Source organism: Hibiscus syriacus, unplaced genomic scaffold (genome assembly GCF_006381635.1).
Source record: "Hibiscus syriacus cultivar Baekdansim isolate YM2019G1 unplaced genomic scaffold, ASM638163v2 tig00112498_pilon, whole genome shotgun sequence".
Classification (NCBI taxonomy): domain Eukaryota; kingdom Viridiplantae; phylum Streptophyta; class Magnoliopsida; order Malvales; family Malvaceae; genus Hibiscus; species Hibiscus syriacus.
The window spans coordinates 451,688-475,562 of NW_024063347.1; the positions used below are offsets into that span (position 1 = coordinate 451,688).

The following is a 23,875-nucleotide window of genomic DNA, read 5'->3' on the forward strand; positions in this document are numbered from 1 at the left end:
AATGAAAAAATAGTTTATTAGTTAGTTTTAGTTATATAGAAGAATATTTTATTAGTTGTTTAAGGGTTTAGCGTTTACGTTTAACTTATATTTTAAAAAGTTTAGTTTGTTAGTTTATTAGTTTATATATTATAAGTTATTATATTAAAGTTTAGTGTTGTAAATTAGTTAGTTAGTTTATATTAGATTATATTAAATGATTTTTTAAATATTGTTGTTTAATTTTTTTTACAGATTCATTCCAATGGCTGACCAAATTCCACTGTTGAGGCTTGACAATGAACATATTTCAAGTCATTTGGGAATAATGGTGAATAAAATATTTGTTTAATGAATTATAATTAATAAATATTTGAATATTATTTTATGATTGTGATAATTTTTTTGAAATATTTAATTGTAGGAGGACGAGCAGCGAGTCCTTCGTCTTCGACTACATAAAGTGCCCAAGCCACACCCACTAATAGAAGAAAATTTGCAAGAGGCTGGATTTTGGTATATCACATTTGTGCGAGATTACAAGTTGGTCCCAGGTTTGATCAGTGCGTTGATTGAACGTTGGAGACCAGAAACGCACACGTTTCATTTGCCGTGTGGCGAATGCACGATAACTTTGGAGGATGTGGCAATGCAACTCGGGGTCCAAACTAATGGGATGCCGGTGGTAATGTCACATGAGTTTAATAAGGTGAAACAACTTTGCAACTTGTTTCTTGGGAAAGCGCCCGTACCACCAGAGTGTAAAGGGTGGCGGGTGAGGTTGTCATGGTTGAATAATGAATTTCAACTTCAATCAAATAGTACGGAGCACGAAATTATATATGCAACACGAGCATATATATTACAATTGATTGGGGGAATTTTGATGCCTGATAAATCCGGTAGTTATGTTCACACTCAGTATCTTCTTTTTTTAACAAATTTTGAGAATTGTAGGCAATATAGCTGGGGTTCGACGATATTGGCGTTCTTGTATCGTGAGATGTGCAAGGCGTCATTAATCGTGAATGATAATAATACAGTAGAAATCGGTGGATGTCTGTTGCTGCTACAATCATGGGCTTGGCATAGACTTCCGTTTTTGACACCGATTAGTCGGACTGCGGTTGACTTTCCACTTGCCGGAAGGTAATATGAATCCTCTATTTTAATATAAAATATTAATTAAAAAATATTTATTTTGATTAAAATTATTGAACAAAATGTTTCTATTTTTGTTTTGATTGATATACAGATGGAGGCATAAAATTGAAGGCACAGGGTTGGTGCACAACAACATTAAAGAGTTCAGGTTGAAGATCGACATTAAGGCCAAAAAGGAGGTATGCATAATTTGTATTTTTTAATTATTATTTAAATTAACTATATTATCTGATTTAAATAAATTTTATTGTTTTTGTAATTTTACAGTTTAATTGGAGACCATACATGAATGAAGAATTATTTGCGTTGATACCGCACGATATTTTAGATGGGTTTCAATATTGGTGTGCTGTTACACCATTGATCAATTTTGCTTTTGTTGAGATCCAATTTGGGGATAGAGTGCTGAGGCAATTCCACTTCCACCAACCTATTCCGCGGAGTCCATGGGATCATGACCTCCTCCAAAACTTAGATGGTCGTCGTCCAGTGAATTGGGTTGAGACGCATGACGACCTGCACAGATTTGATGGTCGTCGTAAAGAAAGCGTTAATTGGGTTGAGAAGCATGCAACCTACATTAATGCTTGGAACAATAGGGCTTCATTCATGCCAACTCTTGACGCCATTCAAGACGACGACTTTAATTTTGAGACTTCGGCTTACCTTGCTTATTTTTTGGATAATGGAAAGCCGTTCCTCACAACAATAGTAGAGAGGCGACAATTTTTGAGGTTTAAGAAAAGATTTGGTAAAGTTGAATACTCTCTACCGAGTGGGAGTGGGAGTTCATCTCTACAAACTGAAGCGGAAATGACCGATGTGGATAATAGCGCACCACAATCGTTGCATCACGCAGTTGATGATTCTACTGGCCCGGCATACATACCAGAGTTTGTGCAGCCTGAGGCACCCATCTATTCTCCTACGTTTTCGTCGACGTATGACTTTGAACACATGACAGTTCAAATACCCCCAATGAATGAGGGGGATGGGTACAATACTCCTGAGCCACAACGGCCACAACGTATCAGACGTCCGCCCCGACATTATCATTCAACAACACCCCGACATCGACAACAATTGTAAACTCGTTTGCTATTTATTACAAATTATTTATTGAAATTAGACTACTTTTTTTAACCTTAACAATGATTTTTAGTATCAAATCATTACTAGTATCAAATAATTAAATATTTAGTAAATCAACTATTTTAAATCATTAGTATCAAATAATTAAATATTAACAATAAATCCTTATTAATAATAATTAGTAAATCATTAGTATCAAATCATTAAATATTTAAAAATCATTAATAAATTCGACTATGTATAAATTTAAACTCAGTAATCCACACTTGTACACTCATTTGTTAGTATTCTATAATTATTAGTAATAATTATTAAATCATTAGTATTAAATCATTATTATAAATAATTACTAAATAATTATTATAAAATCATTATTATAATGATTATTATCAAATCATTACTAAATCATCAAATCATTAAATATTTAAATCATTATTAAATCATTTTTATAATGATTATTACTAAATCATTATTATAATAATTATTATCAAATCATTACTATAATGATTATTATCAAATCATTACTAAATCATCAAATCATTAAATATTTAAATCATTATTAAATCATTTTTATAATGATTATTACTAAATCATTATTATAATGATTATTATCAAATCATTACTATAATGATTATTATCAAATCATTACTAAATCATCAAATCATTAAATATTTAAATCATTATTAAATCATTTTTATAATGATTATTACTAAATCATTATTATAATGATTATTATCAAATCATTACTATAATGATTATTATCAAATCATTACTAAATCATCAAATCATTAAATATTTAAATCATTATTAAATCATTTTTATAAGAGAAAATCGCCTCAGTGACCAAAAATACCTTATAATATACGATTTTAACCAACTTTTTTTGGATTTGCCAAAATGACCAATAAAATCGCAACGCGATTTAGAAAATCGCAACGTTAAAAAGAAAATCGCAACGGTCAAAAGAAAATCGCAACGCGAGCTTCCAAGTTCGCAACGCGATTTAGAAGAAAATCGCAATGCGATTGATAGAATCGCAATGCGATTTATATAATCGCAATGCGATTGAGAGAGTCGCAACGCGATTTAGAAGAAAATCGCAATGCGACTGAGAGAATCGCAATGCGACTGAGAGAATCGCAATGCGATTTATAGAATCGCAACGTTGAAAATCGCAACGGTCAAAAGAATAGTTAAAAAAATTTTGTTTCTTAAGAATTTTCTCTAAAAAGATAGTATCCGCGCGGACGTGTCGAAGACACGTATTACCATGACCATGACCACGACCACGACCACGACCACGACCACGACCACGACCACGACCACGACCCGACCCGACCCGAGACGAGACGACGGCGGCGGCGGCGCGCGAGAGTCCCCCTTGTCCTCTTTCACTCAACAAGGAAGTGCAAAATACAAGCCTTAAATATAATTCCCAATAGTGTTTCCAATACTATGTGGGATTGAGCATTTCCAACACTTGTTTCCAATATCATTATTCTTCATAAGTTATCATCCATTACAATATGAATTATCGATAATAAATTAATTCATTTTAATAAGTATTTAAAATTATAACTTGATAAATACATGAAATAATTCTATTATTAAATAAAAAATATATTTTTTATATTAAAATTATTGAGATAGATATTTACTATAAAAGTAAAAGATTTTTTTTTCACGTACAACCTCTATGTGAATTAGTTTCACAATAAGGTATCGGTTATGCATTGGATTCTTTCGTATTAGATGGTCTTTAATAAGATCATCATCATCATTCTTTTGTTCAACAATACCATATATTAATGAGGTATATTGGTTCATTAACACGACTAATTCATATTGTAATGGATGATAACTTATGAAGAATAATGATATTTGGAACAAGTGTTGGTAATGCTCAATCCCACATAGTATTGGAAATACTATTGGGAATGGTATTTAAGGCTTGTATTTTGCACTTCCTTGTTGAGTGAAAGAGGACAAGGGGGACTCTCGCGCGCCGCCGCCGCCGCCGTCTCGTCTCGGGTCGGGTCGTGGTCGTGGTCGTGGTCGTGGTCGTGGTCGTGGTAATACGTGTCTTCGACACGTCCGCGCGGATACTATCTTTTTAGAGAAAATTCTTAAGAAACAAAATTTTTTTAACTATTCTTTTGACCGTTGCGATTTTCTTTTTAACGTTGCGATTTTCTAAATCGCGTTGCGATTCTCTCAATCGCATTGCGATTCTATAAATCGCATTGCGATTCTCTTAGTCGCATTGCGATTCTCTCAGTCGCATTGCGATTTTCTTCTAAATCGCGTTGCGACTCTCTCAATCGCATTGCGATTCTATAAATCGCATTGCAATTCTATCAATCGCATTGTGATTTTCTTCTAAATCGCGTTGCGAACTTGGAAGCTCGCGTTGCGATTTTCTTTTGACCGTTGCGATTTTCTTTTTAACGTTGCGATTTTCTAAATCGCGTTGCGATTTTATTGGTCATTTTGGCAAATCCAAAAAAAATTGGTTAAAATCGTATATTATAAGGTATTTTTGGTCACTGAGGCGATTTTCTCTTTTTATAATGATTATTACTAAATCATTATTATAATGATTATTATCAAATCATTACTATAATGATTATTATTAAATCATTACTATAATGATTATTATCAAATCATTACTAAATCATCAAATCATTAAATATTTAAATCCTTCAATACATGCCTTGAATGCCCAAAATAGTCTATGAAATATTTTCTTCCCTGGCAGAAGTTGACATTCTTCGTCATATGCGGGCATGGTTTGAGACTTCACTATAGTTCCTGGGATAAATCGCTTCATTGCTTGTAGCAAATGTGGTAGCTCATTGTACGATGTATCCCAATCTCCATACGTCAACTTCATTGCCTTCATTTTCGCATTCCACACCTTGCCATATTTTACTTGATATCCAAATTGGCTTCGAATAGATGCAGCTAACACTGAACAAGATATCCTTGGATCCTTTTCAACCATCGCCTTCACGTATTCACATATTACATCGGAGTCCAATAGTCGGTGGTCTTGTTCGATGGAGTTTCGCAAACATGTGTGCGAACCATTGTACCTCGTGATGACCCAAACATCGTGCCTTTGATTTTTCGACACTCTGATCTTCCACTTGCACTCTGGGCCATATTTTACACACTTTGCGTATAGGGTTTTCTGGTTGGACTCTGTAACATGGACATCAACATGGCATTTGATGCAGTACTCTTTAATCGCCAGCTTAGCTTCATTTTTTCCTCTGAATTGCACCCCAACTGAAAATTCACCAGAATTATCGAATGATTCAGTCATTTGGTACGGAGGTAAATGTGGCATGTCTGGGAATTCAGGTGCCCTCATTGCATCATAGTTTATCTCGTACATGTGAGGAGTAGCTTCATACGGTGCCGGAACTTCATCAATTGCACCTCCACCAAAAATATTTTCGTCGTCGCCCAAAACGGGTTCTTCGGTTTCTTCATCTTCGCTTGAATCATCGTGAATTTCTCCCCATCGATTTTCAGCGTCAATATTAACAACCAATTTCGATATGTTTCTCGTCTCATACTCTGCTGTTGCAGATGTCCCCCCGACTTCATTTACACTTTCCAATAGTGCCATAAAACTATTCGGGAACCTGTACGTCGGCTCCTCAAACTGACTATATAAAGCCATTTCAGATGGATTTTGAGCCACACCTCTTGATGACCCAGGAACATCACATATGTTACGCACATCAACAAATAACTCAATAACTGCTATATTGGTTGACTCATGTAATCCAACCATGGTTCCAATATCATCATCTTCTTCAAGTGGAACTGCAGCATATCTGACTGGGTTGGGGCATATCATAAACCTATACCTCAAACCATCAACTGCAGCTCGAATTTTTCTTTCTATCTTATGCTTCATTTCTATAAATGTGATGTCTTTTTTGAACATCATATTTATTGGTTTTTCAGACTGAAAAGCTACTCCGACCTCATTTTCCATAATATGTCCATTATAATGGACAATCGTGAAAAAGTTGTTGCTCATTTTCTCTACAAATAAAAAAATAAATTAATTTAGATTAAAATATTAGATAAGATAATTTCATAAAACATTAAATCATTAAATATAATATAATATACTATTATATATTAATGATCAAATAAAATTTGTTATTTAACTTGATTAATTGATTAATTACTAATATTATTAATAATGATTTAATAATTATTATTAATCTAATGATTTGATATTTAATGATTTAATAATAATATGATTTAGTCATGATTACTAATAATTATTTATTATAAATATTTAATGATTTAGATTTGATACTAATTATTTAGTTATTATTACTAATAATCATGATTAGTTTGATAATTTTTTTTATTTTTTAAAAATATCAAACAAATTTGTTAGGCAAAATATCGTAATAATGCGTTGGCCGGATTATTTCATTCAATTAATTTTTACTCCTTACTAATTTACACATACAATATAAATAAAACAAAATATTTTTTTTTAAAACAACACTAAATATTTTAAACATAATATTTTTTAAACAAAAATTATCTCGCACAAATTAGTTTATATAATCTAATATAAACTTACTATCTAACTAATTTACACATACACAACAACAAAAAATAGACAACAAAAAATAATAAATTACTCATGTATTTATGCCTTCCTCCTTTCCTTTCTTTTCCTTCTTTGTTTCTTTATTCGAATCAATTTCAACATGGGCAAATGTTGTGGAATAATGCTCTGTATGTGTAAACCGTTTAATTTATTTAAACAGCAATAGCTCCCACAAATTAATTTTATATAATCTAATATATTATAATATAACTTAAACTAATAAACTATTTCTTTATTATAATATAACTTAGTTAAAATAACACACTAATTAAGCACTAATTAATTTTTTTATAATATAACTTCAACTTCAATGAACAATCTAATATATGTTTAAAGACACTAACAAATTAATTAATATTTTTTTATATTTAATAACTTAAACTAATTAACTAATTAACTAATTTTTTTATATAATATAATATATAACTTAAACTAACCAACTAATAATTTATACTAACAAACTAATTAACTAGATTTTAGTTTTACCCTAAACCCTAAACTAACAAACTAATAATTTCATATAATAAACTAAATTAAACAATAAAAAATTACCTCACAAACTATGTTTGATCCTTTATCTTATTTTCTTCTTCTTCCTTTTCCTTCTCTCGGCAAAGTTTATATGTGCTTATACTTATACTCCTGGTTGTTCTTCTGCTTCTATCCTAAACCCCATATCATTTATATAAAGCAAAAAATCGTTGTACAGAGTCATTAAAATTTGACTATTGAATAAAATATTATTAGGATTGAATCATATAACTATTGAGCATTGAAAGTCTTCAATTGAACAGCAATATTTGTTGTATTTAACAACTAAATTAACGCTGCAATCATACAGCTATGGATGCAACGCATGCAGCTACGGATGCAGGAATCTCCCAGCTAGCTATGGATGCAACGCATGCATGAGTGATACAGTTAAAGCTTGGTCGTTGCATGCATGAGTGATACAGTTAAAGCTTGGTCGCGATGCAGGAATCTCCCAGCTATGGAGACTCCATGGCGACCTACCACCTACCCTACCACCTACCATGTCGTCGGGACTCCATGGCGACCTACCATGTCGCCGGCAACCTAGAACCGATCCTTGGTCGCCCCGAGTGCCCCATGCATGAACCGATCCTTGGTCATCCTTGGTGCATGGCCCATGCAGAGGTTTGCCGAGATAAGACCACGTGAACAAAGCGCAACGCGACCTATCCCATGCCTCGTGCATGGCCCATGCATAGCACCAAAGCAGCATCAGCGAGCAACAGCGGGCACCAAAGCAGCATCAGCGAGCAACAGCGGGCAAAGAACCAGGGCAAATAATGATGGACGCCGGGCGTGCATGGCGACCTATAAGGATGCCGGGCGTGCATGGCGACCTATGTTGCCACTGTAAAATTTACCCCATTCGAGCAATTAATCTGGCCAGTGCATCATCTCGTAAAATATTTTTTTTGAATGCATTATGTCGTGAGTTTTACCGATCCTCGAAGCTGTTGGATTTTAGTGTTTTTATTGGACAAATAGACTTGTTGATTGCTAGAAGCTTTGTCGGCCACGTCGGATTTTCGTACAGGAATGTTGAGAGGCACGTGGACCCCCTCTTAATGTCACTGTCTCTTTGTGAATGAAATAAATAAATAAATAAGAACTGCCACAAGTGCATATAATAGATGTGGCACGGAGGTTGCATGGTTTCGAGTTTCAGGGTCCCACGGTATCAGACAGGGAACAGGATATATATTAATAAAGAGATCCATAAAAAATAAAACAATGGAGTTCTGAGTACAGTAACTATATAGGACGATGTGTCTCGTGGTTTCCCCACATTCAATCCGATCATGACATTGAACCTGCCGCTAAGTGTCACTGTCTGTTTTCCTTGAAACAATAATCTAAATTTACATACAACCAAAGTATTCTAGTCGATTGCGAGAGCCTCGAGCGCACTCTTGATGATACCATCTAGTCAAGCCCCCACTTTTATAATGCTATATAAATTACAGATAACTTCATTACAATAACAATTTACACATTATTCGTTGTAATCAGTTTTCAAACAAAATTTATACATGTTTTCAAGTTTGATCTAATGTCTTCTTTTACATCCTTTTAATCCCATCAATCAGTAAGTAAATTAAAGATAAAAGATACAACCCAAAACAATATATATGTGTGTGGGGACAAAACTAGAATCAAATTTAAATACAAGAATTAGGGACAAGACTTAGTTTGATAAATATTCAAACTGTCCTAGACCTGAAATGTCTTTACAAGCCAAACCCTTCTTTGTTCGTCACTGTGTGTGTATGTTGGCCAAAAGAATGTTACAAAACAATGGAACCCTATGATCATGTATTATACGAAAAGTGAGTAAGGAAACTGGAACATACTTGCTTCTAAGCTAATTCCAAGCCTTCGGGTAAGGGTTGAGTATCAGGATGAGGTGAGAGAAACCTCCTACAAGCATACGACATGGCTGAATGGAATCCATCTCTATTTTCAAGGAACACGAAATGGCCAGCCTGAATATGATAGAGATGCAAACAAGATAAGGGGTCTGAGAGGACAATATAGCATTCGGGTCCTAAAATAATAGCTTTCATGGAAGAATAAAATGCCTTTGGCAGGAAATGATGCCCAACTTAATTTTCGTGTATATGGCAGAAGTGAACAAACCTTAGGAACCCTGATAATTTCACATGGGACAACCATTCTTTTGCGAGCTTCTTGGGCTCCTTCATAGTTCATCCAATCTTCAGTCCCATATATAAATGTCGTCGGCACTTTCCATTCAGATGCACTATTCACAGAAAATAAATAAACTCAATATCATCTTCCGAGAATCTGAAATCATCTCTTCTTAGTATATTGCATGACTGCTCTAAACTCTAGCTAGTGGTTCATATGGTATGGCTCTAAGATCAGTCAGCTTAAAAAATCTTGAATGTGTACTATAGTTTTGATTAGATGTTATGCACTTTTGCATCATCCACTTATATCAATCAAGTCAAAATCTTTTGAGTTCCTCTAATGCTCTTCTTGTTGGCCCCTTGAGACCAGAGCGCTTTATGATCATTACAAGGACATTACTCTTTTTTTTCCTCGTACGGAAATAATGTTTTGAAATCAGATACATACTTGCATTCTAGAGAACGTTTTCAAGTGAAATGTGAGATATTGTACAAATAAGATTCCCAAAGGTCTAAACAGAATCTTGATGAATATAAACATGCAGGTATTAGCCACAGCAATGAACCCAATCAAAAAGTAAATAAACACTTCTACAGCACCAATAGCAATTAAGCAGGGAAATCGAACCTGTTTAAAAGGGGCTTCCGAGTCATTGCTCCAAAAGAAAATATATATTTTAAGCACAGCTCTCCACTTGCTTTGGCGGCTGAAGTATGGTATGCATAATCTTCAACCATGAAGAATAAGAAAAAAAATAGCTGTTAGATTAGATATCTATTTCTTATACATAAGCTACACGCTGAACCTAAAAATCGCATCATACCTGTTAGAAGACTACTCTGCTCCTCTGTCAGTACAATCTCAGGTGAATATCTAGGGCGAAACCTACCAGTTGTATACTTGCGTACAAGATTCGGACCCCAAGGACCTAAACCTCTGCACACCAGAATTATCCAGAAAATGCAAAGCCATTAATTAAACTATTTGATTCCAGATGCAATCATGATAAGCAAACAAATGAAATAAATCAAATCAAAGTAAAAGGACTTTGACATCAATATAAAAAAGGGAGACCTAAAAAATTATTCCAACAACAGTTCAAGGTATAAGTAATGAACATAAAAGGTGCATTGGAGAAATAACCTAAATAAGAGCCCATGAAGAGCAAACATATTAGTTCACTACAACAATGGATTACCAAGGATCAAGTTGGAACCCTTTTGTCCCTAATAATGAATAAGCTTACTAGATGCATTTAGAGCATAGCTCTATAATGATATAGTTTTTGCAGATCAACCCAGAGTAATGGTTAATGTTAGAATCAGTCGTGTAGAAGTCTTGTTTGTTTAGGAGTCCTTTATGACAATAAAGGATAAGTATTAAGAGTCTTTGTAATCTCTATCTTTAGACAATCATATTTCTCTATCATTACCTCTTTTACTCTTTCCCTCTCCTTTGATATATTTACTTAGATTATAACAGTTAATACATGAGCTTGATCTCTGGTTGCGTAGAAAACAGGATAACATAATTACAAACCTTACAAGTTTCTGAGGAGTAAAATTAGACTCCCATAAATGATACGTGATTGACCCTTTCCATGTTTCTCTGAAGCGGGCAAACCACTTAAATCTGATATCTGATTCTGATGAAAATCCAGCAGGTCCCACTAAAATTAAGTGTTGAACATGTTCAGGATGCTACAGAACAAATGTAAGGGGGCATCAGAACAAAAAATCGTACTATCAAACTACTTATTGAATTGAAACATCTAATATATAAAAGCAATCACCTTGAGAGCATACTTAGAAGCAATATATCCTCCTAAAGAATGTCCAAGTAATATAAGGTTACTGAGATTTTTTGCTTTACGCCATTCCTCAAAAGAATCAACAAACCAATCCTCTGCCTCTGCATCATCAAAACGAGAAAAGGTGAGAAACACATGCAATTGCTCTAGGAACTTCTAGAAAATGAAGAGGTCCAAATGGATTCTTTTGTATTCCACTTACAAACCTTCAGTGCTTTTGCATTTAAAGTCAGGCCTGCTTGATCCACCCCAACTGGAGAGAAAGGTGAAGAAAAAGTAAAACTATAATGGAATAGTGATATCAAGCTCAAAATGCAGAATGCATGCCTTTGGCAATTGAAATAAGAAACAGCTGCTTCTTAAATAACACAAGCCTTTGGCAATTGAAATGAACAACAGCTGCTTCTTAAATAACAATAAGAATTCCCTTTGGTAAACCATAGATGAAGCCAAAAACTGATCGAGTTGAAGTTCATAAGGGAGCTTACTGCTTACCCAAGCAGATCAATGGCAATGACCTGGAAATGATTGGCGAGATAATCGAAATTCTTAAAAAAGAAACCCTGAGAAGCAGCATATCCATGTATTATAACAAGTGTAGGGGAACCTTCTTTGCTATCAAAGGTAACTGTATTTATGAACCTCGGCTCGTTGCTCGAAGAACGAAACCACCTAACTTTAGAACCAGGCGCACCAGAACCTACATTCACTTTTTCTTGCACATATGGAGTCCTGAAATTTTCAATAATTCATCCATAATTATCGATCTCCTATCCAATTTCCCATCGTAATAAATAAAATAAAATTGATATACAAAAACCTATTACAATAACGGTGATTGAAATATGGGAATTCAAGTAACGCGCAATCAAAATTTCCAGCTTTTATCAAGCATAGACTTGGAGAATCCGAAATAAATTGACAAGCAAAAGGAATTGAGGGTGTACATACTTGACGAGAGAGAGAAGGCGTTTCTCAGCGGCGATGATGTGATCGGTAGAAGTAGGAATCCAACGGGGAACGGACGGCCATGAGGATTTTCTTTTTGCCACGGTGATTGACGAGGAGGATCGAAACGCGGGTTTGTTAATTTCTTCGGCCATTTTTTTCTTGAAATGAAGCTGGATCAACGGTGGAGAAAGTTGTATAGCTATGGAATTGGAAATCCACGCATTTTGCTTGGTTTTTGTATTGGAGAGTTTTGATGTTGAGTCAATGAGAATTGAGATGTAGATGGGGAATATAATTATTTAATTATTCAGAAGAAAGTGGAGCTGAATTTCCATAGTCGGTAGTTTTAAATTGAAAATGAAAACGACTTGTTAAACAAATACTATATATAACGCCTTTAACCACCAACGAAGCCTTTGTCGCATTAATTGAACCATAATAAATTTAGGGTAAAGTATAGTAATGGTCACTAAACTTTTCTAAAACTTTCATTCAGGTCCCCCAACTTTTAAAACTTACAATACAATCCTCCAACATTTAGTCTGTTTACAATATGGTCCCCGACATAACCGACCGTTTGACGCCGTTACACTGCCGCTAGTACATTTGCAATATGGTCACTGAACTTTTCAGACGCTTGTATTTAGGTCTCTCAACTTTTAAAACGCATAGATAAAGAAAAGTTCAGTGACCATATATTCTCCCACGGAGTTAAAGGAGGAAAGATAAGGAAAACGCGTAGATTTTGCCTTATTTTCTCTCACGGATAACAAAATCCAGGTTTTACCTTCTAATGTCTAAACAGATAGCTTTTTCCTTGAGTTTTAAGATTAAGAAAAACTGCGGCAATTCGCTTTCGCTTCACAAGTCTTTTGTTCATACTTTTTGAACAGTGGAATCAGTAATGCAATGTAATCGCAACCACATTTGGTTAAAAACAGTGCGTAATCATTTTGATTCACTTTGCATATTTGGGTTTCGATTCATTGTATTTGTATTGTTTCTTTCCTATTTCCATATTTAGATTATGGGGGTTTTTTTGGTCTTTGTGTGTGTAGCAGTTGAAAGAATTATGAAATGAGATGGAAGGAATCAGTAGAAGTAATATGCAGAAGCTTCAATCACCACCTTCAAATTCATAGTTTAAGCCTCGAAACAACTCAGATATACCCATCTTCAGTTTATCTCAAATGGTTTCTCCTTCTCTTTCTTCTTCGTATATACGTTGGAGTTCTGAGAACAAGAGTAACAAAAGATATTGGATGCCTCCTTCACACCCCAACAACCCTACTGCTTCATTGTCTTGTCCAACACAGATCAATGGTTATAGTCCAAGTTCTCAACAAGGCTCACCGTCTCATTCTAGGTCTTTATCTCAATCCACCTTCTTTTCCCTTAATACCAAGCCCCCATGGAGCTCTCTCCCTAATATTGGCATTTCAATTTCTTCTCTGTCTGATCCTGTTTATAATGGTGTTTCTATGGAGAACAAGGTCGTTAATTCTAATATTAGGCCTTCACTTCCTTCACCAGAGGCCATAGGCGGTGCAGCAGTGATTTTCCCTTAGGATTATCTGCTATGATTCAGTCTTCGCCTCAATCTATTTCCATAGGGAACCCTGGTGTAGAGGAACCAATTCAGTTGGTGAAACGAGAATTGGCAGATGACTTGTTTAATGCTTACATGAATTTAGAAAATCTTGAGACATTGAACTCTTCTGGCACTGAGGACAAGGATTTGAATAGCATAGGTAGTGGCACAAAGACATGGAGGTGAAAGTAGTGACAATGAAGTGGAGAGTAGTGTCAAGAGGAGCGCTGCTGGAGATATTGCTCCGACGGTTCGGCAATTTCAAAGTGTTTCAATGGATAGTTTCAAGGGAAGTCTGCAATTTGAAGACGAGTCAACAAAGCAAAATCGAGGGGTCCATCAATCTACTGGGAGCAGTGAATTCAATGAAGTTGAGCTAAAAAAGATAATGGAAAATGAAAAGCTTACTGAGATTGCATATGTGGATCCAAAACTTGTCAAAAGGTTGTTTCTCTGTTCTTTTTCTTCTAGTTGCATTATAATTGGACGTGGTTACTGGTTCTGATTTACTCATGACAAAATTTTGGCTAATCGGCAATCGGTAGCTCGTTCCAAGGAGCGAAGATGCGATACATTGCAGAATTAGAGCACAAGGTGCAAACTCTACAAATTGGGGCAACAGTATTATAACTGAACGCAATTTCGCCTTGAATTGGGCTCATTACACACTTGCTGCTCAGCATTTTTTTTAAACAATTAAGTTTTAAAAAATAGTTATAACTATATTTGAAAATTGATGATTTTAAATTAATTTAAATTAAATTGAATAAGAGTCGCTACCGACCTTTGGGCTAGGTAGGTCGAATACCTAAAAATTTCTTTTAAAACAATGTTAAGGAAAATCATTTTTAAGACAAAATTTGGTTTACGTTCACCAAAAATCCGATTTAACGGGTCCGAGAGTCGATTACGCGTGGGGAAGGATTAACACTCCACAACGCCCAAAATTGATACTTAATGGCTTACATATTATCGTAAATGGCGGAAATCATGAATTCACATAAAAAATTAGAGTATGATTCATTTATTAAAGTTAATTAATTTGCTTCGAATTATTATTAGGGAAAATCCTTTAATTCGAAAAGAAATTTTGAGATTTGCTCATCCTCCGACGGGAAGACTATCTCTACTATTTCTTGACCAAAAAGAATATTCCCTCATCGATAAAAAACACTAATTGAATATAAATTAAAAATTGACATTTACATAAATTGCTATTTAAAACAACACTCATTGCATCATTTGAGAGAGAAAAAAAATGAATTGATTATCATTAAAACATAAATTCGATTTATTTAGAGTTCACATTTCGTTAGAACGTCGTATCGGATCGCACTACTTTGATCAAGCAATGCTTTCCACACCTATTCTACAAATTGTTGTTCTTGAAAATATTCGAATAATGTATCAATAGATAAAGAAATACGAGGGGAATAAATGTTATTTAAAAAATATATATATATGTAAAATATATACAACAAACAACAACAACAATATTTATTTAATATAATATATAGAACATAATGTATACAATATATGTGCATAAAGGACTAGAATAAAAAAAAAAAGTAAAGATCATAATGCGAACATTTGAAACTATATTCACTTGATGATCCAGAGGACCATAATAACAACACCCAAGATTCGAGGGACCAAACAACAATACCAAACAAATAAAGGCTATGATCAAACATTTATAAACAAAAGCTGCTGGAAACGTAAATAACCCATAAATATTAAAGGACCAGTTAAAATTATACCAAAATGCATGCATATGAAATAGTGACTAAATAAAAAGAATCGCAAAACATAGGGTCAAATTCAAAAATAAACAAATATATCACAACATATGAACTGATGACTTAAATGTAAATATTGAAAAAACAAATGCCTGAAATAGAATATCATATTTTCATTCGATGACCAAATCATGAGATTACAAAGAAGCATGGACCTAAATGGCTATTTACCCCTAAAAATCAAAAAACACGGTGAGGGGTGCAAAATTACGCCGTTTTGCCTTGGGTATTTAAGCCCGAACCCAATGCTTTGTCTCTTATTTCTCTCATTTCTTATTTGGTTTTAGAAAGTGAAAGAGAGAGAGAGTTTTCAAACTCTCTCAACTTGCCTTCACGGGAAAGAGGAGGTCGCTGCTCACCAGTGTCGTTTAACGACCACTCGCAGTGGCCGGAGGGAGTAAAAATCTCCCAAAATACTCCTCACATATCCCTTAACCTGAATCCTAGTCCCATTTAACCTAAAACTCACCATAAAATCCAATATCTAGGTTTTACCTTTCGAAAACTTAGAGATCCAGCGACCCTTAAGTTGTCTGATGCTTCGATATGAGGTAAGGTATCTCTCTCTTTTTGATTCTTTTCTTTTTCCTTTTGGTTGCTCTCGGATTCTCCTCTGTGTGTAGGTTGTTTTTTTTTCGGATTGCTCTTGTTCTCTCTCTTTTCTCTCTGTCTTCGAAACTGGGTTCCCTTTTGTTGTTCTACCTCTCTCCTTTTAATCTCTTTGCATGTGATGGTTGATGAAGACCGATGCTGCTTTCGAGAAAATAGGGTATAAATACCCTGCTTTTGGCTTGTGACAGAGTCGAATTGCCTCGGGATAATGTTGCTAGCAAGTTGATATTTTTATTATTTTTTTTTATTTTATGCAATTTTCACTGTTGATGTTGATATATTGTCATTGTAGGTTGACACGGCGGCATCAGAGGCAGTCGACAATAGCAGCAGCAATAATAGTGGCGGTGACAAATATATTAGGGTTAAAACCCTAGGATTCTTGGACGATCTGGACCGTTGGATGAGTCTAGATCCAATAGTGGAGATTAGGACGGTTGGGGCTAAGATGAAAAAACCCTAACTGTCTGGTTTAGTGTTGGGCGTGGATCGGGTCGGATCTTGGGCCTCAGGTCTGGGTTCCAGTTGAGTTCTGGTGGGTTGGGTTGTTGTTGTATTTCCTTCTGGGCTTGAACCGGGTGGGCTTCTGTAAATTGGGTCTGCAAAATGTAAATTAATAATAATAATGATAATCGTAATTTAAAACCCGGACAAAAAACGGGTGTCTACACTCATCATTGTTTGCTCTTCCTTGTTTAGAGAGATTCTTTTGGGCTTACAAGTCAGAACAATGAGTTGAAATTTCGTCTTCAGGCTATTGAGCAACAGGCTCGACTTAAAGACGATATACGTAAATTTGTTCTTATGTCATCCAATTCTGGAGAAAGTTTCTGAATTAGTGCCTTACTTGATAATTATGCATAACCTATCAGTGATTATGACTGGTAATCCTGTAAGACTTTAGTATATATCTGAAGCATATAGACACTGTAAGTTTTTCCCATTGGATTGTCATGTTTTGCATTTGGAGTACATGTTGATGGATCAAACTGCACCAAGTTTTAAAGATCATGCATGTTGTTATGCTTAGAATTTAACCTGAAAGTTCCTTTCCATTTGAACTAAAATATGAATCTCTCTTATGAATTTGATTTGGCAGCACTTAATCAAGCATTAGCTGTAGAAGTCTAGCGACTGAAGCTTGCAGCAGCAGTGTTAAGCGGAGAAGCTCACCTTTCAAACATCGTGGCTCGGCAGGTTTCCATTAACCATTCGAGGTTTCAGTCACACCCTCAGCAGCTAAATGTTCACCTGGCACAGCAACACCAGCACAGGTTGCAGAACCAGCAACAAATTGGTGAGCCTTCTGGAAACGAGTCCAATTGATAAGCAACCAAAATCCACCATCAGATCAGAATTGGGTTTTCAAATCACAGTAATCTTTTAGAGTCGTCTACATCAATTGCTGAATATATAATATAGTACAATTGACACAATTGTTTTGTTCATCGGATGTAATGTGATTTGCAAAGGTTCACCTAAATTGTTCCTTTTTTGATTCATTAAGTTTCAAGTCGACAATGACCATCAATAGAATTGTCTTGTCTAATATGTGCTGTTTATATATTATTTTTTTGCTTTTTTCAAGCATGTAATGACTACAAATTGCTTATACAAGTAATACATGATCATATTCACAACATAAAAGAATTTTTTTTAGGAAATCTAAAGGGAAAAAACTTACTCTATTTGAGCATTTTTTTTAATTATTAAATAACAGCGAATGGTATTCAGTTAATTTAAAATTTATAACAATTAAAAAATTATAATAAAAATAAAAATAATTATTTCTTCAAAGTTTTATATACTTATTTACTTGAACGTGTTTTAATTTTTTTTTCATAAACATTGAGTTATATATGTAACAAGTTCGATAAAAAGAAAAAAGAAATGTTCATACTTACATTAATTTAAACAGACGAATGTATATATAATCTTAATTATATATTTATTGATTAAATAATTATTTTTATTTTAATTAATACTATATCTTTGATTAGTGATAAATTCATCCATCTTAAAATTCTCAACAAATACAAAATCAAATTTGAGAAATTTAACAAATAAAAGCTGCAAATGAAAAGAAATGTTGGATGGGTTCATTTATAACCGTTTTCGAACATCTAAAAAGGAAATTATTTGGAACTTGAAAATACCAAATAGATTTCTCTTGCTCTCTCTTCACAGTTAATAATAAAAAAGAGTAATATATCCTCTTCTTTCACTTCTTTTGAAATATTTACCCCACTGTTTGAATTAGGGTTTCGGTTCTTCTTCCCTGCTTAAAACCCCACTCTCGCCGATCCCCTTCTTACTAGCTGTTGTTCTGTCTTTCCCGCCATATTTATCCTTCATCTGGGGCCCTTAACTCCACCTTTTCAAATACGAGCCGCTAGATCGGCGTTCATTCTCTCTCTCTTTTTTTTTTGGTGTGTGTGTCGAAGTCTTGAACTTTGTTTAGCCTAAAAATGTCATCGAATGAAGCAGAGAAGAAGGTGGAGGATGAAGGGGGAGAAAAGAAAGGAGGAGAGCTCTTGTTTTGTGGCTCCACGAGTTGGGATATCGTTGGTCGCCGTAAAGGTCCAATTGAAGGCAACTTGGTCTCTCCCACTCGCCTCCGCCCTTTCATTGGCGTCAATATCCGGTTCGTTGCCTCAGGTTGCGGTGAGTTTTTGTTTTACACCTACCGAAACACATTTCAAATATATATACTTCTTACAAAAATATCTTATTTTCGTTGCAGCGTCATGTCATTGCGTTGCATTGGATGTTGAGGGGCGATGCTACACATGGGGTCGTAATGAGGCATGAAAAAGCTCAGCTTTTTATTTTTAATTTTGTTGTTAAATGCATATTGTTAATGTCGTTCTAATGTTGTTAATCGTGACTGATAGAGCTTTATGTTTTATGTATAGAAAGGGCAACTGGGTCATGGCGATATAATCCAGCGTGATAGGCCAACTGTTGTTTCTGAACTCTTAAAGTATGTTCTTTTGGTCTGTTATTAAACTTAATACCGTCTGTATTTATTAATTTTCTACAATTGATGGTTAATTTGATCTATGTTGCATCTATGCTGAAGGTATAAAATAATCAAAGCAGGAGGGGGAAGGAGCCACACGGTGGTAGTTACTGAAGATGGTAATTCCCTGGCATTTGGCTGGAATAAGCATGGGCAGCTTGGTTCAGGTTCCACAAAAAATGGTGGGTCTGTTGATTTTGATTAGTACTAGTACCATGTCATTCTAGGTGTTTTGTTTTCTTAGTTGCTAAATTCTTCCATGGATGATGACACTTATTTTAACTTTCTGTTTCATGTGTTTATCAATTTATCATTTTTGTAGAAGTTGAGTCATCTCCCATACGCTGTCTTGTGTCTCAAGTTACAAGTGTTACCTGTGGAGGTGAATTCAGTGTGTGGTTATCATCTGCTGAAGGATCTTCTATACTGTATGGTTTGCGGTTCTTTTGGTTCTGTGTCTTGACTTACTTTCATACTCTATAATTCCTTTTTTATTGTTCACTTTTTCTCAGATTCTAAACTTGATTTTTGGTTTGTAGAACTGCAGGTCTTCCCCAATATGGCCAGCTTGGTCATGGGACAGACAACGAGGTATGCGGAGAAGACGAGTTTGCTTTGACGACACTTGTTCCTATTTTTTGCTGCAGACTATCACTTACAAATTTATGCATGATGTGTGTATATATATATAAGACTAGTTGCTTGCTGTGGTAAATATATCATTAGATTGACTTGCTTTTCCTTGGATGTTTGCATGATACATATATGCTTGCAGTATAATGCTAAGGATAACTCAGTGAGGCTTGTTTATGAAGCCCAACCACGCCCTAGAGCTATAACCACTCTTTCTGGGGAAACTATTGTCAAAGCTGCATGTGGGACAAACCATACAGGTTAATGTTATGCCTGTTCTCTTTCATGTTTTGGTCATCATCCCTCTCCTCCCCAAAAAAAAAAACTACTAAAACATTCGCCTCATTGTTTATATTTCTACTTTCTTCTTCTTCTTCTTCTAATACTACTACATTCATCTCGTTGTTTATATTTATACTTTTTGTGCATCCAGTTGCTGTGGATACAAATGGCTTCGTTTACACGTAAGTTCACTGCTTATTATACTGGAAATGTTTTAGATTTCAATTTTATTTTCCTTGTTCATAAACAATTGTTCTGTTACATGAATGTTTAGGTGGGGCTTTGGTGGTTATGGAAGGTTAGTGACATACACACCGCTGTTTACTTCTGCATCATCCCAGTATTTAATGTGTTTTTACAGTGGTTAAATCCTTTATTCTACTTATTTGTTTCCTTTTTTACTGCTTGTAATTCCTTCATCGCATGTGCAGGCTTGGGCACAGAGAGCAGAAGGATGAGTGGGTTCCTCGTCGTGTTGAAGTATTCCAGAAGCACAATGTTCTTCCTCCCAATGCAATTGTTTCAGCTGCTTCTGTAAATTCAGCATGTACTGCAGGTATTGTTTGTTCTGTACTTTGTTAGGGAGGGTGATAGTCTGGTTGCTAAACTCTCTCTTAATAAAATTGAGGGTTAAAGGGAGAAGTGATGCCATGATAGTCCTTCTGTTTATAGATTTCAAGGTGATTATGTACAGTTTGATAATGTCTTTTGCTTGTTTTCTAGGTGGTGGGCAATTGTATATGTGGGGCAAAATAAAGAATACTGGTGATGACTGGATGTATCCCAAACCTCTCATGGATTTAAGGTTTTGCTTTGCACCATGGCTATGTTATTCTTAATGTTAATTTCTCTACTTGCATCACCATCATTGACTGGTTTTTTTGGTCTTGATGTATCACCATTGTTATGTTTTCACAGTTCTTGGTTACTGTTTTCTTCCCTCCCTTCCAATGAATCATTCCACCGTATTTTGTGTATCTATGATCATCAAGTTTTGCATGGAACTTTCTTGTTATCTACTATTTATCATAGCTCAACTTAGATTATGTTATTTTATTGCATTCTATTTTATGCTAATCAAGTGTGCTAAAGTGACTTATCTGTTTCCTCCTAAAGAATGAAAGAAATCATTGATTTCATAGTATTAACATCTTTTCCACTGTTCTATTTTTTTCTGTTCATTTTGATTCTTTGCTTTGTGTGAAGTCCTTAGGGGTTGAAGCAACTAAACTTCACCTTGCTAGTTTTAGTCTGTAAACATATCTAAGACACATTTGTTTATCCCTTCCCAGTGGCTGGAATTTACGTTGCATGGATTCAGGCAATATGCACCATTTTGTTGGTGCAGACTCCTCCTGCATAAGTTGGGGCCATGCACAGTATGGAGAGTTGGGATATGGCTCCGTCGGACCGAAGTATGCATTGTTACTTGTGCTTGGAACATTTTGTCTGTAGTCTTTATCCTTTTATATTTACTTGATAATGTGTCTTCTTTTTAGGTCTTCAGCTGTTCCGAAAAAGGTAGACATTCTGGAGGGCATGCATGTTATCAGGTGGATAAATTAACGATAACTTCATGCTCTGGTTTTCTCTCGACAAGATGGTACTGATGAATTCTTTTGTATATCTGCGTAGTGTTGCCTGTGGTATGGGTCATTCACTGGTCGTTGTTGATAGAACAAATGTTGGTGACAGGCTTGACCAGGTAAATTTGTAATTCTCTCCCCCCCTCCCCCCACCCGCCTAATATTAGAGATTTTAGTACCTAGATAACATTATGGGTGTACCTTCCAAAATGTTTTGTTTTTATTCCTAGTCCCATGACACGCAGTATATTTATGCTGAAAATTCTTTTTGACTTTACATTGCTACAAGCGACGACTGTCATTAATCCCACCAAAATGTAAGTGCATCTTCTTATTCTTATGTATTTGCTGGACATAATTGGCGAATAGCTCATTTTGCCGATGTCTTTTTGGTGTCTTGTACTAGCCAATGACTTTTTGTTAATGTTGAAATACAAAGCTTTATGTGTAAATGTTCTCTGTTTTCTACAGCTGGACATTCACGATGGAAAAGATTCTGGCGAAGGTATGTGTCTGTCTCGGTGTCTCCTCGGTTTTCAGTTAATTGGGACTTTGTAAAGGATTTTCGTAATAACATTACAAACTAGATTGTTGCCTTAGATTGTCAAGTTGACAACTATTAAATATTGAAGTTACGAGAGTTTGACATGGACACTGGTTTATAAATCCATCCTGACTGCAGCGCCTGAGGTGCCGGATACTGAAACTTCAGCTCCTAAGCAAAACAAAAAGGGTGCTAATAAAACTCCGACTTCCTCAAAGAAGAGGAAGAAAGCGAAGGATGCATCTGACACAGAGGAAGAAGAGAATAGTGATATCGAGAGTGACAGCAGTGAAGAACACATCAATGGTGAGGTTTCTGGCAAAGGCCGAGCTAAGGGTACGAAGAAGTCCACGTCAGGTGGAAAAGGTAAAGGGCGTGGACGAGGTCGCCCTGCTTCAAACAAAAGTTCGCAGTCCTCTCAAGGAAAAAACGGCAAGATGGGACGGTCACGGAAGGCCTAAAAGTGTTAGTATATTCCCTGTCCCACGGGAAATTTTGTTCTCTCTTTGTGGAGAAGTGTACTTTTTTAACTAGAATTATTTTTCATTTTATTCTGATCACCAGGTGAACGATTGCGCCTGAATTAACATTTATGAGTTGTTTTGCTTGGGATGAATGGTGAATGAGCAGTGAGAATTTCTTTTTTTTATTTGACAAGAACTCAATTTACTATCCTTGCATCAAAGTTGTCAATGGCAAAATCCATACGGGTGTATGGTGTTTGATTACACTATGTGGATAATTTTTTATTATCGATAATATTGGACTGGTAACCCAGTTTAGGAAAAGTTGCAACCTGCTTGGGACACGTGTCAGTGGTCTCTCTACAAGTCAGATAAGTGTTAATCTAAATATCTAGGTGGTGTTGATAGTGAAACAAAAATTTCAAAAAATATAAATATAACACGTGCCAATGGATTTTTAATGATCATCACTGTGTATGCACCTAAAAGTATAACATTAGAAACTTAAGATTCTATTTCTAACAAAAAATTCTTTAGGCACCTAAAGTTAACTTATGATGTATTTTGGGCACTTATTTTTATAATAAGCTAAAATATAAACATGATACATATTATTTGACAGATTTTTAACGATCATTATTACATAAACACATAAAAGCATAATAGAAAAAACATTAAACACCTAAAAATGTAACATCATAAACGTTCGAAATGTTGCAACATAAGACATAGACGGTCAGCATTATATTGTACAATGTAATCCACAAAAGCATAAGCTCAATAACACATTAATCCAAAGCAGTGATGTGAAATTGTTGAATGTTTGAAGGAATTCTGGAAGTGGTACTTCAACTACAGGACATCCTCACGTTTGCCTTGTTAATTAATTTCTCAATAATAAAAACAAAGATTCTTTAAAACAACATCAATGAATTTCCACAAATGAATAGCGGTGCTCTCAGCTTCAACGTGGTTACGTGGCACCCAGTTTGCGCATACGCCAAAGTAGT

At 35.1% G+C, this 23,875-nt stretch overlaps 2 protein-coding genes and 1 pseudogene across 2 annotated transcripts; 2 read left to right on the top strand and 1 right to left on the bottom strand.

Annotated features, from left to right (window-relative positions):
- Window positions 1-9,980: 9,980 nt before the first annotated feature.
- On the bottom strand, window positions 9,981-12,532 carry LOC120180656 (1-acylglycerol-3-phosphate O-acyltransferase-like). Its single transcript, XM_039185941.1, has 8 exons — window positions 12,333-12,532; window positions 11,877-12,113; window positions 11,588-11,634; window positions 11,364-11,482; window positions 11,111-11,271; window positions 10,395-10,507; window positions 10,199-10,298; window positions 9,981-10,025 (listed from the first exon to the last, which is right to left on the bottom strand). The coding sequence occupies exons 1-8, from the start codon at window positions 12,482-12,484 to the stop codon at window positions 10,007-10,009; spliced, it is 948 nt and encodes a 315-aa protein (XP_039041872.1). The 5' UTR covers window positions 12,485-12,532; the 3' UTR covers window positions 9,981-10,006.
- Window positions 12,533-13,522: 990 nt separating this feature from the next.
- On the top strand, window positions 13,523-17,168 carry LOC120180621 (annotated as a pseudogene).
- A 1,447-nt stretch (window positions 17,169-18,615) lies between these two features.
- Window positions 18,616-22,932, top strand: LOC120180506 (protein RCC2 homolog). The gene is made up of 16 exons (XM_039185820.1): window positions 18,616-18,998; window positions 19,078-19,139; window positions 19,250-19,317; window positions 19,417-19,538; window positions 19,679-19,784; window positions 19,896-19,947; window positions 20,132-20,249; window positions 20,423-20,453; window positions 20,546-20,569; window positions 20,703-20,827; window positions 20,995-21,076; window positions 21,564-21,686; window positions 21,771-21,824; window positions 21,907-21,976; window positions 22,329-22,362; window positions 22,540-22,932. The coding sequence occupies exons 1-16, from the start codon at window positions 18,803-18,805 to the stop codon at window positions 22,860-22,862; spliced, it is 1,590 nt and encodes a 529-aa protein (XP_039041751.1). The 5' UTR covers window positions 18,616-18,802; the 3' UTR covers window positions 22,863-22,932.
- Window positions 22,933-23,875: the final 943 nt, after the last annotated feature.

What these genes read in the sequence shown, in the direction of transcription:
- LOC120180656 (XM_039185941.1), bottom strand. Translation starts at nt 12,484, where the DNA reads ATGGCCGAAGAAATTAACAAACCCGCGTTTCGATCCTCCTCGTCAATC. An exon ending in CGCCTTCTCTCTCTCGTCAA is followed by an intron (nt 12,114 to 12,332) that starts GTATGTACACCC and finishes TGAAAATTTCAG; the next exon opens with GACTCCATATGTGCAAGAAA. An exon ending in TAAATGCAAAAGCACTGAAG is followed by an intron (nt 11,483 to 11,587) that starts GTTTGTAAGTGG and finishes TTGATGATGCAG; the next exon opens with AGGCAGAGGATTGGTTTGTT.
- LOC120180506 (XM_039185820.1), top strand. Translation starts at nt 18,803, where the DNA reads ATGTCATCGAATGAAGCAGAGAAGAAGGTGGAGGATGAAGGGGGAGAA. An exon ending in GGCTTTGGTGGTTATGGAAG is followed by an intron (nt 20,570 to 20,702) that starts GTTAGTGACATA and finishes TCGCATGTGCAG; the next exon opens with GCTTGGGCACAGAGAGCAGA. An exon ending in GAGGGCATGCATGTTATCAG is followed by an intron (nt 21,825 to 21,906) that starts GTGGATAAATTA and finishes ATATCTGCGTAG; the next exon opens with TGTTGCCTGTGGTATGGGTC.